Genomic DNA, 13,339 nt, shown 5'->3' with positions numbered 1-13,339 from the left:
ATTTTCCCCCCCCCCCCCATCTGTTTTCACAGTGCAGCCAACTGTTCCAACCTTTGTGTCTCCTGGAGCTGTAGGGACTGAAGCTAGTGTAGACACTAAGAATAAGGAAAATCAAGAACAGAAGGATAATCTTCAAAATGAAAAGAAGCAGAGTCTACATAAAACAGGTGGCTAGGATATCTTACAGTGTCTCTTCCTGAGTCTTTGGAATTGTCTTTAACCAATTTTCAATACTGATGGGCTGTTGTGGCTTACTCCATCTTTAGCTTTTGCTGTGTAATGCTTTTTATTCAGGTCTCTCTGAAGTAAAGCTCTCCCTGTTGAATCTATCAACAGTTCCACCCTGCCCTGTCCCCAAAATATAGTACACTCCACAGGTTTGCCAAAAGTGCATTCTGTGTCATCATGGAGGTCACTGATGAAGATACTGGATAATATTAGCCCCTGTAGCTGTTGACCTTCTTTCATAACTGGCTCTCAAGCCATTGGTTAATGCTGTCTTTGATCCCAGTGGTCCATCTGGTTTTCAGCCTATTTAGCAGTCATCAAGCCCATGCTTCCTCAGTTTCCAAATGAGAATGCTGATGTAAATGGTGTCAGAAGCTTTGGTGAAGTTGAGGTGTCTTACAGCCTTCATCCACACGGCTATCTTGGCAGTCAGGTTGGTCAGTTACCTGGCAAATCTATGTTAACTCTTCCTGATTTGCCACCTTATCACTTTTGTCTTTGGAAATGGATTCCAAGAGGAAGTATCTTATGATCTCTCCAGGGTCAAAGGTGAGACTGACTGGCCTATAATTCTCTGGATGTTTCTCCCTTACATAAAGTTTGCCCTTTTCCACTCATTAGTGATCACCCTTCTATTCCTGTGTTTTGGTTTGGGGCTTTTTTGTAGATTATAGACAGCAGAGGTGCAGCCTTTTCAGTACTCTGGAATGAATCTCAGCAGCTCTATAGAGCTGAGTGCTTCCAGCTCACCAATTCCTCTTTCTAGATCTGGTCCTGTACTGATGACCTGAGGTGTCCTGCCTGCAATCTTCTTCTGACAGAGATTTGTTCATCCTCTTTTGCTGCCAGGGCCCTGAACCAGATTGCTAGGTGAACAGCATCAGGAGATGGAACTCTTGGGAGTTTTAACTGAGTAGGGCTTGCTGAAGGACCAGAGGTGGCTGCAGGCAGCAGGGACAGGGGATCATTTCTTGTGACCTGTCTCTATTTGTAGATCATTTTCTACACAAATGAGACAGATGCTGTTTCTGTGAACCTCTGTCTCACCTGTGTGCCACCTGCCATATAACAACTCTCCTTCCTGCCTGCTGGTTCTCAGACCCAACTCATTTGCCTTGTGGTACCAATACTGTTGCATACTGCTTCCTCCCACACTACTGTTGGAAACTAGAGCTCAGTCTCTAGATGTGCAAATTCTGGTTTGTTGGTCCTGAGCTTGCTAGCTGAACTGGAAATGGTTGACTGCACACCTATGCAGGCAGATGAGAACCTCTGGTCTGGCAAAGGTGTAATAGATGTAAAGACTTGGCAGCTGGAATCGGAAGCGGGACAAGAGTTCAAATTAGGCGTGTGCTTTTAGAGCAAAGGCAATTGGGCATGGGGCAGATCACAAAGACATGGATTGCTTTAGCTTTTAACTGACTTCTGAATCAAGGTTGGAGGTCTCTCCAGAAGGCATGCTTCCATTCCCCTGCAGATTTCTGGGCTCTTCTACAGGAGCTTCTGGGTGAATTTTTACAGCTTGTGTTAAAATCAGCATAAATTATCCTTATGCCTTGTAGTTTTTAAGATATGTAGATGTAATAGAGGATTCTAAATTATGGCTGTCAAAGAAGAACAATTTTGCTACGATTGTGGAAGATCTGTCAGTATTAAAGACAACCTGGAAACGAGAGAAATGTATCAGTTCCTATGTTCCATTCTGTTGTACTTTTCTGTCCAAGCCTTGTAACCAGACATCCTTTGTTGTGACTTTTGCATATTCCCAGAAATAGGGAGCCAAAACAGAGGTGGTTGAGTAGCTGAGACACGAGGTTATCAAAGCCTTGTTTTAGCTGTATGAATGGAAAAGCATATGTTGATTTGGAGTTACAATGGACAAATAACTTAAGGACTTAGCAGTAGAATGTTTTTAGGGGCAGAAGAACCAGGAGGACTTACTCACTATGACAAAGGCTAGAAAAGAATGACACACGCTGTCCTCTGTCACTTACCCAGTCCCTTTTTACTGAGGAGCTTTCTGTACATAAAGTTGGGGATTATTTTCTACTGAAGCAAACAATATCTCTGTAGTCAGTTCCTGTCTGCTTGTGATTGGATTATCTTGTGTCCCAGGCTGCAGGTGTCTGCCCTGATGCAAAGACAACTTTCTGAGGAATTTGTTACCTAATACCTAGTGCTCTGCAAATATGGTGTATTAATGCCAGGATCAGTTTATGCTGGGAACTAACATTGCTTTTACCTGGCTTGAAGTTAACAAACTGTCAGTCTCAAGGTGTGTTATCTAGATATGCCTTAGAGATCCCTGTGCTGCTGATAATCAGCTTGGATCAAACTGTACTTTTGAGCCATTTTCATCGCGGACCCAAACTGCTTTGATGTGGATCCACTGCATTTCCATAAATATTCCAAAGCCCTTAGTTTCAAAAGGAGTTTGTAACCAAGTTGTATGTATATGAGTGGCTCCCCTTCAATTCTAGCATTGGGCAAATCTTGTAATCCCCTTCCTTGGAGCTTCAGATGCATCTGGATCTGACAGGGGTTTGCTTGCCTGGAATCTGTAGCTGCTGGTTGGACCAGCTGATTCCTCACAGGTGCAGTGTGGTGTATCTGCACTGCATTCCCTGGTGCATCATGGAGCAAGTGTACTATGAGGTTTTTCTATTCTCCTACGTGTTCCAAGCTTCCATTACCGTGGAGAATACAGGCTAAGTGTTTGTATGTACAGTTTGTCTTTGGATACCACAATTTAAATCCTGAAGATACTGTTTGTTTGCAGTTGGATACTGTCCTTGATACCATCTAGCAGTGCTGGTTCTCCTTGAGCCAGCAGGATAATGCAATGGGCATGGCTTTGAAACTGAGTCATGGGAGCACTTAATGCAATGGTAAGCAAGTATCATTGCTTGATTAAACCGGGGTTTTTCATAGTGAAAAACCCCTTCAAGGGACAAGGTTCTGCAAAAGCTTTATGCAGCTGTAAAATGTGTGTGTGTGTATCTCTGTTAAAAAGTTGAAATACTTAGCTGCAAATTTTACTCATACTGAAATACGAAGTATAAGAGTTCACCTTGCAATAGAATTTAATGGGTAAGTTTAAATTCCAGAGATAGGTGCTTATTTTGGACATGGTGAAGGGCACTTCATTATAATGGTGCTAAAATAAGTACTGCTAATTTAAGGCTCTGACTAAACTCTGGAAATGCTTTTAGAAGTTCAGTGTAAAAGGTATGTTTTATAAAATATGTATTACTTCCCTTTAAGCCCATTTGTGTGAAATTCTTATTAAATTGTGTTTCCTGGAGAGATATTAAATAGTAATTCTGGCCATGGAAAACCGTGCTTAAGCAGTTCTGTTACAAAGGCAACATGGTTTAGGATGCAATGTGAACAAGGCCTGAAACATTCTGCTAGCAGACTAGAGGCAATTAACTTAACAGCTGCATCTGCAAGACTGCAGACTGGGCAGAACTGCTTTTTTTTGCCTTGCAGCACTACTCAAAACCCAAAGATATGATGATGCTAGTCAGGCACTTAAAGACAGCTGGGGAAGAATATCCAACAGTACAGCAGATAAAGGTAGGACATTAATGAACTGCACTAGAGCACCGTACACATCCTTGTGTAGTAACTTTGTGAAACCAGGAGGAAATTGTGAGAAGAAAAGATCCTAATTTTGAAGATGCTGGCAGTTTTGACCAGGAAAGTTGATTTTTACAGTACACTTGATATTTGTTCTTGATGCTTAATTAGAAATGAGAAAACACGTATGGAAGTGCAGGCAGAAGGACAGACTTAAATATATTGAAAGTTGTTATATATATTAATATATAATAATAATAGTAACAGATGAAAGCTGTCCCTGGGAAGTTACTTCATTTCTGAGGCCTCGTGTATTATAGAGGATGTGGTATGTGTCTGTGGCCATGAGAAATCCAGCTGGATGAGAGACTAGAAAGAAACTTCCTATTAGCTGCCATGTGGAAAAAGCTGTTTGGGGAAAAAAGGAGCATTTTAAGTGAATTGGGTGATACCATTGGAATTAAATACATTTAATCCAAATCCTTCCAGCCAACATTTCTACAGTTCTGAGGAAGTTACAAGCAAAGACTTAAAAGTGTATTTGAAAGAAAGAAAGGGGGAAACTTCAAATGGAGACCTGCATCAGCACCTGCTCTGAACAACTCATAGATTTTGGTAATGTGTTTTGGAAGTGACAAAAAAAATCTGTGTTCAGCCAGCTGAACACAGCTTACAGTTACTGAACTGAACTTTGAGCTTAACCCTAAGATTCATTACTCCTGGTGAACCTTAAAATCTATATTTGGCTGCCCAGGGGATCGCAGGTGCTTAGGTCCTGTGTGTTCACACTATAACTTTGTAATAGCAGAAAAAGAGACTGAAGAGTTTCTGTCCCTATGTAGAGCAGAAAAATGCGCTGGTGTTCTGTTTTTGCTACAGCTGAGAAGTAAAGATAGTGATCAGCCTGTGCTTGATAACAAGGCTCACAAAGACAACTTCTTAGAAACTTCAATTAAATTTCAGTGAAGGAAAAAACTCGAAGCTCACAGCTGAGAATTTTGGGATAATTTGTCTTCTCTCTCTCTTTTTTTTCTTTAAGGAGATAATTTATTTCAGAGGGAATTGTGGGCTGTATTTACAAAGCCAAGTTTTTATTCTTTGTGGGATTTCTTTTTGATGACAGAAAATAGTGATCTGAATTGCTGGAATCCTTGAATACCTTTATCTTGTTGAACCTGTAGGTTAAAGATGCTCTGGAAGCAAGTGAAATCTGAGTTGTTACGGTCTGAGGAGTGTGGTTTCTCAGTGCAGATCAGACAGAATTTGCCTATCTGGCATGACAGAGAGTGAGTGGAAGAAATAGAGTGATGGCTTATGTTGTTGTATAAGTTCACTTAAATCTTGGTTTTTAATGAGTGGAAAACTTCAAAGTTACAAAATGACGCAATGAGGATTGTATTGCAAAGCTCATGTTTTATCTTTGCAGTCTACAAAGGTGTTGAAAGCAGAGGCAGCTTGACATTCCATTTGTGTTGGCTTTTGCTAGTAGGTAGGCTCTGAGCTTCTCTTGGTCTCTTCAAAATTCCCCCCTTGAGGTGTTTTACTTGCTAGTTGGTGTGCAAAATGTGAGGTTGTGATTTACATGCTAAATTTCAGTATGACACATCAGCTATGACACAAAGTGGTCTGTGCCTTGTCTAGACATCTGACAAACTATTACAGTCATTTGGGGGGGGGAAACATAGTTTTTGGTCATTCAGCCCCCAGTTGCTGCTGCTGTAGCTGCTAGATGGAATTTGCTTTAGAGCTTGATTCTTACCAGTTAAACATTGCTTCGGCTTGGAACTTTATATGTGCGCTGAGCTTCTGGATGAGGTCAAATGCAGGGCAGCCAGTCATTTTATGCTGTCTAGTTCTGTCAAATTGTCTTACATGAATGTAATACTGCCTTGGTTGCATAAGTAAGAAAGCTGAAAAGATATAAATGTCAAGATAGCCAAGTTCCCACGGAAGACTGGTTTAGAACTGGAGCTTGTATTAAAGCTCATGTTACTTACTGGCCTAATTAAACTAGACAAGCCTTTATACCTGCCAGATGTATAAATAAAGTTCTGTGACTGCCTTGTGCTGACACTGCCCCTTGATAACAGCAATGTCTTGTCAGGTGTTTTACTTCTTAAGGGGGTTCATTTTGGTGGGAGATAATGCTTCCCTGGAGTGGCAAGGGTTTTTATAGCAACAAATTATGAAGTCATGTGAAATTTGTTTTGCAGCCTGAAAGAATGATTTATTTACAGTACTACATGGTACAGAACTCGCATCTCATCAATGCAAGCATCACCTCTTCTGCTTCTCAGTGGAATAAATCACACGTTAGCAGTAGCTGACATTTTGCATTGTTTTCCTAAGAAAGACATTTTTGATTTGCACTGTTTGATAGACTTAGCTTAATGCACTTTCCCTTTCTGGGATTATTCCCAAATAATCTTTTATTTACGCTGAATTTTTATTGAAGTATTTAGAAGTAAATGCACTTCTGAATGTACAATATGCTTGTAAATTTAATATTCATTTTCATATTTAGGAAGAGTCCCACTCCCTCCAGCACATGAGCTGAAATCCAAGTGGGAAAACCTGCTGGGACCTGAATATGAAGTTATGGTATGTTATCTTTCAATAAACTGCACTCATGTATGTTATTTCTTTAAATTACAGATCTGTGAGCTTAGCATTACAGGCTGTTTATAGAACAGTTTAGTGTTTGGAACAGATCGGTAACATCAAATTTTGTTTCCCATAACATCAAGGCTGAAATATAGGAGTGTTATAATGAGTTGTTTGGTTTCTAAAATTCTGTTTATATAGATACTATTGTAATGCTGATACTAGACAGGAATAGTGATTTAAGAAAATGAGCTGTTCTTTTAAATCTGCATCATAGCAGCCACTTAAAATATGTGGCATTTTTTTATTTCATTTATAATCTATTTGTTTTATTGTGCACTGGGAAAAAAAAAAAGACTCAGAATAGAGCTCCTGTGTTTTGTGAAGAATCTTACAATTTTATTAGAAGAATGAAAGAATGATTTTCAAATATGCTGGGAAAATAGGAAGTAATTCATGGTAGTGTAACTTTGTGGTGCCAGTGTCTATTAGATATTTCTTCACTTCACACTAAATAATTGCCAAGCAAAAGATTGTTTTGATGAATCATCATGAGGAGTTGACTGAAATTGTAATTCACTGCTGCGTTTCAGTGCTGTGTTAGCCGGTGAGTACAGATAAAAGACTCCAGCCAATGTTCTCTCCGAAGACTTAAAAAATTCTCACCACCACCAAGAAAATACCCTGTTTGTCTTTGCAATGCTTGTCCAGTTGATTTAGAGACACTTATTTTTACTACTTGGAGTAGCCATCGTTCCAGTCACTCGCTGGAAGATTTAAAGTAGCTTTAAGAATTGCCTTGAGAAACTCGCTTCTCTTCTTTCCATTAGCACTCCTTTAAGATCTGAAGTTCGTGTAAGATTATGTACATGATGCAATAAATCTGTTTGCCTGCCCACTTCAGTTGCTTGGTATTCCCATCCTTACATTTCAAGAGTCTGATATTACTTCCCTTAGCGCTATCACACTTCCCACAGAGGACGAAAACCTGCTTAGTTCGTGAAACTGGCTGTTTCTAATTCTTCTTTAGCTGCCGCCAGTAAAATGTCAGGAGTGAAAATGTTAACGATTGGTCCTTTTAAATAATAGAAGGAAACTGTTGTGGCATCCCATTTTGAAAGTCATTTTTCAGTTCTTCCAGTTCTCGTCTTGCTTGGCTGCGTTCAATAACAACGGTTAGTTCGATTTCAGCGTGATAGCGCAGTGCCTGTTTCATGCTATCCTTCCTCCTATGCTCAGCTCCCAGAAAGTCACCCTGAAGGTCCTACAGGTTTGAGTATTCTCTCTGAGGTATTTATCTTCAGAGGAAATAGCTGCTTGAAGACAGGGTTTGGTGTCACTCATGGCTTCTCTGTTGCTGGTCCTTTGTGGTACCAGCGGAAGGAGCTGTTAAACAGAAGGAGACTCTGGAGGTCTGTACAGGGATGTATGACTGTGGTATTTGTTGTCAGGTACATAAGTGTGAGCTGTCAGACTGAGGAGTCATAGGTTCATTTAGTTACAACTGAATGGACATGAAATGGATTCTGTCTGCTGGGAAAAATACTGTAGGTACTGGAAAACAAGATGCTGGAAACCCTATTTAAAATTAAGCCAAAAGAAAAAGCCTGGGCTTAGTATTGTTCGTAGATATTTTGTTAAACTAGGAACTTCCAAAGGAGCCTGAAGTTACCTGATTTTTTTCAGGGCTATATATTTTCCAAATCTAACAACTGTAGCAATCTTCCCAAACATATTCAACTTCTGTGTCCCAAACTCCAACCCTGGGCCATAGATCACCACAGATGTCATCTTATTACATTTAAAATTGGAGTAAATAACCTAAGGTTAAAGACAGATAAATTATGTTAAGGAAGAACATTACCAAAAAGAATGGTGGTGAACACAGTTATTTTATTAATATTAAAAAAATTAAGATATACTGAAGGGATTTCTTGACACGGTTTTAAATATTACACTTTGCATTCAGATTTGGTAATTAAACTCATGTATTTCAAGCCATGTTAGAAGCATGCTGCAGGAGGTGGTGGTTTAGTCTTGATGTTAGATGGTTGTACTATGGCCTGAAGTAATAACTTAAGCTATTGTAGTTTTCAAATTCTGATTGGCAAGTCAGTTTGGGTATTTGTGTCAAACATAATGGTATTTTGTGCTTATGCAGGATAACTGAAGTTGACTAAAATGGGCACTTGGGCTTTGGGAATAGGGTAACATTGGAATCTGCTAATAGTGCATAATCACCACATTCCTAGTTGTAAATGTTCTGTGTCTGAAAGATTTTTCTAACATTTGTTTACAATTATTTTGCATCAATGTGACTTTGTTTAAGTACAGTTAATTTTGCTCATCAGGTTTTTTTTTTTTTGCCAGAATTCATCATTCTGGTACAGTCTTTCTGATCCTGATATTGACAAATGTTATGATGTACAATTTCTAGGTTGTGAATGTGGATATGCCCATGACAGATGATTTGGAGCTCCAGAAGTACTCAAAGGTATGACTTACGTGATGGTTTCCTTCACGGTATATGTTGACAGAGTGATCCTTGGAGATCTTGGATCTGTCACAATCCCAGATTTATGTGTTTCAGAAATTTAGTGACTTTGTGGCTCTGTCTTACTTTTTTTTTTTTTTTTAAAAAAAGGCTGTCAGTGTTCTGCCAATATCTTCTAGAGTGGTCCAGTACCAATTTAAGAATGCAGTTCAAATTGCCTTTTCCCCCAAAGGGTTGATTGGCTGTTTACTTGTGCAAACAGTTTGTATAGAGAAATTATGGACACTTGTGCTGTAACACAGATGATGTCAGTATGAAGAGTAAATTTGTTTAATTTGTTGAGCTACTGGATCCTAAATGTGTTTATGGTGTGGTAGATAAAGATAGATACATTCTCAGCCATACTTCTCTTTTGGCAGCTCTTGCCCATCCACACTTTGAGATTAGGAGTTGAGCTTGACACATTTGATGGACATCATTATATATCATCAATTGCTTCAGATGGTCCCGCTGCAACACTGGGTCTTCTGCAACTGGAAGATGAACTTCTGGAGGTAAAAACCAAAACAAACCCCCCCCCAAAAAGAGAACTGATGTATTTCCTGTTTGCTTTAGCCTTCTTAAATATGCTTGTATTAAATTCTAGTTTGGCTGCTGTGTGTGCAGTAGTAGTATTCCAGAGTTGGTTGTGGAAGCAGTTGGAGCTTTGGAAGTCTCATTCATTTTCTTCACTGTTTCATTCCTCCTTTATGGACAAAATGTCAAATTCTTGTGACCTCTTAGTGACTTCATGGAGTTTCTTTCTGAAATATTTTAACATGAGTATCAAGTGTTATAAGGGCAGAGATAATAATTGTGTTAAATGTATTTGTATCTGTAGTCCTTCAGCTCAGTCTTTTGAGCAATTTGGCGTTACCTTTTGTGGGAGATAATCTTTCTTAATATTTGTTACTCCTAAAAAAAAAATTTACAACAGTCTTAGGAATAGTGGTTCCTGTTGCACATTATAACTTGCTTGTTGAGTGTTGAAAGACATTTGTGTGTATAAGCTAGTACATCATTTTGTTTAAATATGTATAAAGAGGTATGGGGCAGCTTTGAAGTTACTGGAATCAGACCAAACCTGTTTGCTCAGGAAAAATACTTATTTGATAGTATTAAAATAATACCTATTGTGTATGTGTGTGTATGTATGTGTATCTATCAGTATCTCAGCCTGCAAGTGAAAAGGCAATAATTTCCTATTGAATACCTGCTCTTTGTGGAATATTTTGAATTTGAGCCTTTTTTAGTGTACACAAAGAACATTTAATTGACATAAATCAGAACAGAATTAGACCTTCTGAAAGATTAATTTGTTAGGTGTACAGCTCTCTTGCTTTTACTTTTTCACCCTTTAACATCAAAAATTCATACTGATATCACTAAGACCGAAAACATTTTCTTTAGTTATTGCTTAATGGAGGAAATTTTGATTCCTGAAGGAAGGGATTAATGGAATGCTGGAAGTGTTTAAATTCCTTGTCCACTAAACAAAAAATGGTATACAAAAAGCAATAACATAGTGCTGTAGAGTAACTTAGGAAACTTTAATTATATATATTTAACAGTTTTGCTTATTACTGTATACTTACAATTAAGTTCACAGGTATATTCAGACCTGGTGAGCATAATTTTTTTCCTACTCTGTAGCTGGGGAAAAAAAAAACCCCAACTAAATGAAAATGTGCTCTGGGGCTAAAGCTGTATATGCCAGGTTTAGCCCAGAGTATGTTTTTGCAGCCAAGTTATAAATCCCCTTAAGTAGGGGTTTGCAATGGAAAAAGTGACAGCCCCATTCCCCAAACAAGCAGCTCTACCTGGGCCTGATACAGTTGGGATTAAAATGTGATCAGCAAGGAATTGTTTTTAATATATAGTGAGGCTGAATGTTGCTTATTTTTAATGACGTGTTTGAATGATGATAGAAAACACGGTATTTTCTTTTTAATTTCCTCCCCTAATTTTAGCTAATTTCATTGTGCTCTTTTTTTAGAAGTAAATTGCTTCCTTGTGTCCTTCTAGTTTTGTTATAAAATTTCACTCTCTCCTACTTGATGGCACAACTAAGAGTGGTGTGGTGAATGAATGGGGTGTAGGGCACCTTGTGTGTTTAGAGGCTGATTTCTGGCAGCTGCAAAAGAAGAAATGGGAGTCCCCAAGTCTGCTCGGGAGCGCGCCGTAGCTCTTCTCCATCAATCACAGTATGCTGAGAAGTGCTGGTAACTTTCCACCACACTGCCACTCTCAATGCATTAAAAAATCCTTACGCTTAAGATACTTCTGCTTAAATAATTAACTAATGGATTAGCCTGATAGCTCAGCAGTTGCTGTAATTCTTACAGAAAAACCCATAGCGGTTCGTCTTACCATGCTGGACGCCAGTTATACCACTCTGAATTTTTCTCCTTGGCTGGGTTATAGTGTGAGAGGAACTCTTGTGTTTCCCAGCACTAGAAGTTATATTTACGTTGTAAAAAGCACAAAGTGGGAAAAAACAGAGGTGATCAGGAAGCAAATGGTGGCTGAAGTGAGATTGCTGTGTAGTCTTGCACAGGTTCAGTCCCTCTAAAGAGCAAGATCTGGGAAGTATATGGCGAGGGTCTGTCTCAAGGACACATGTACAGAGGTGTGTATGTGTGTGTTATATATTTCTGTGCTATATTTTCGAGGTGCTAATGTGGATGAACCCACATTTGATTTGCAGTTTGGGTGTGAAGTGCTGAACAGAAACTTAAATTATCCCCACTTATTGTGCTTTGGTTCATGTTGTGGAGTGGACTTGGATGATGTGTACTGGATTCCTAAACCAGGGGTTGCACTCCAACGTCCTTGGACATGGTCATGAAAGCAGACTTGAGGTAGCCTGAAACACAGGAGGTGTCAGGATTGAGTCCATAGCACTAATCGGGTTAAACCTCTGCACTTTTGGGGCTGCTCATCAACGTAGATGATGTTCACATCTATGACACCTACTGATGTTCTATTTTCCTCATACTTAAGAATACCACTATGGTGCAAATAGATGTACCCTCATGATACTGCAGATTATAAAATACCTAAAAGACAATGAATCCAGTGTATTTTTATTTTCCTGAGGAAGTACAACTGCAGTATTCCATTTTAAAGCAGCATTATCATTTATCTATCTATCCTTTTTTTTTTTCTTTTTTTAAGTCTGTGGTTTAAAACATCCATTAACAATGGCCTTATGGTCTTATGTTGTCACTCAGGATCTAAAGCTTATGAGATGGTAAACTTTAACCCTTGTCAGGGTTTTCTGATTAACTGCTTACTGTAATTGGTTTCTTTTTTACTCTATAAACATTCCTGCATATTTTCTGTAGAATCTATTTTCTTTTCAACCATTATGTTACCTTTTAAACAATGATGAAGTTGTGCTAGTTCTGACTTCAGGGGTTTTTTTAGTTTACAATCTGTGTTTTCTCAAAATATTTTTGGAAATTAAAATTTTTATCTTTTTAAATTCAAACACATAAGCCTAATGCTAAAAAAAAAAAAAAATCCCCAACAAACAGGTGAGAATGAAATAACAATCATAGAATCATAGAATGGTTTGGGTTGGAAGGGACCTTAAAGCTCATCCAGTTCCAACCCCCCTGCCAGCAGCAGGGACACCTTCCACTAGACCAGGTTGCTCAAAGCCTCATCCAACCTGGCCTTGAACACTTCCAGGGAGGAGCAGCCACAGCTTCCCTGGGCAACCTGTTCCAGTGTCTGACCACCCTCACAGTGAAGAACTTCTTCCTAATATCTCATCTAAACCTCCCCTCTTTCAGTTTAAACCCATTTCCCCTTGTTTTGTCATTCACTGCCCTTAAATACTAGGAAAATACTAGGAAAGATTTAGGTGAGGAAAAGTAGTGAGCAGAAAACAAGTTAGAGGAAGCTGAAGAGAGCAGAGACTGGATGTAGCAGTCAGTAGTCACAGTCACAGAATCTTGCAGATGAAGTTTGAGTCTTACATTAATGCATGTATACTTCAGAAGCATATGTGAATAAAACTATGCAAGCTTTGCCAGAATCCCTAGGTAAAATTAGACTTTCACATTTAGCTGGGGAAAGACATGTACAAAAAAAGCATTAATAAAAGAATCTGGTTGATATCCTTTTAATTATCTTAGTGTGGATGTGTGTTTTCCCTTCTGTGTAGGTAAATGGAGTTCAGCTATACGGAAAATCACGCCGTGAGGCAATCACTTTTCTAAAAGAAGTGCCACCTCCATTTACGTTGGTTTGCTGTCGACGACTTTTTGATGATGGCAGTGAGTCTCTTGTGGATGAACCCACTGTGGGAGTTTCCCCTCCAGAACCAAAGGTAGACTTCTTATGTCATTCAGTCGTGTAAAAAGGACAATAAATTTTTGAAAA

General features: G+C 38.9%; 1 protein-coding gene across 1 annotated transcript in view; it reads left to right on the top strand.

Annotated features, from left to right (window-relative positions):
- PATJ (PATJ crumbs cell polarity complex component) overlaps nucleotides 1-13,339 on the top strand; it is a gene marked incomplete at its 3' end in the record, with an annotated part of 115,933 nt that overhangs the window by 17,096 nt on the left and 85,498 nt on the right. Inside the window, exons 11-15 of the mRNA XM_010173458.1 lie at nucleotides 33-167; nucleotides 6,335-6,411; nucleotides 8,852-8,908; nucleotides 9,328-9,462; nucleotides 13,122-13,286. Coding sequence (XP_010171760.1) covers nucleotides 33-167; nucleotides 6,335-6,411; nucleotides 8,852-8,908; nucleotides 9,328-9,462; nucleotides 13,122-13,286 — 569 coding nt within the window. The remainder of the gene's footprint in view (nucleotides 1-32; nucleotides 168-6,334; nucleotides 6,412-8,851; nucleotides 8,909-9,327; nucleotides 9,463-13,121; nucleotides 13,287-13,339) is intronic.

The sequence above is a fragment of the Antrostomus carolinensis genome, unplaced genomic scaffold (genome assembly GCF_000700745.2).
Source record: "Antrostomus carolinensis isolate BGI_N321 unplaced genomic scaffold, ASM70074v2 scaffold7688, whole genome shotgun sequence".
NCBI classification, from domain to species: Eukaryota; Metazoa; Chordata; class Aves; order Caprimulgiformes; family Caprimulgidae; genus Antrostomus; species Antrostomus carolinensis.
Note: the sequence above shows the minus strand (reverse complement) of the source record. Positions and strands in the feature narration are given on the sequence as shown.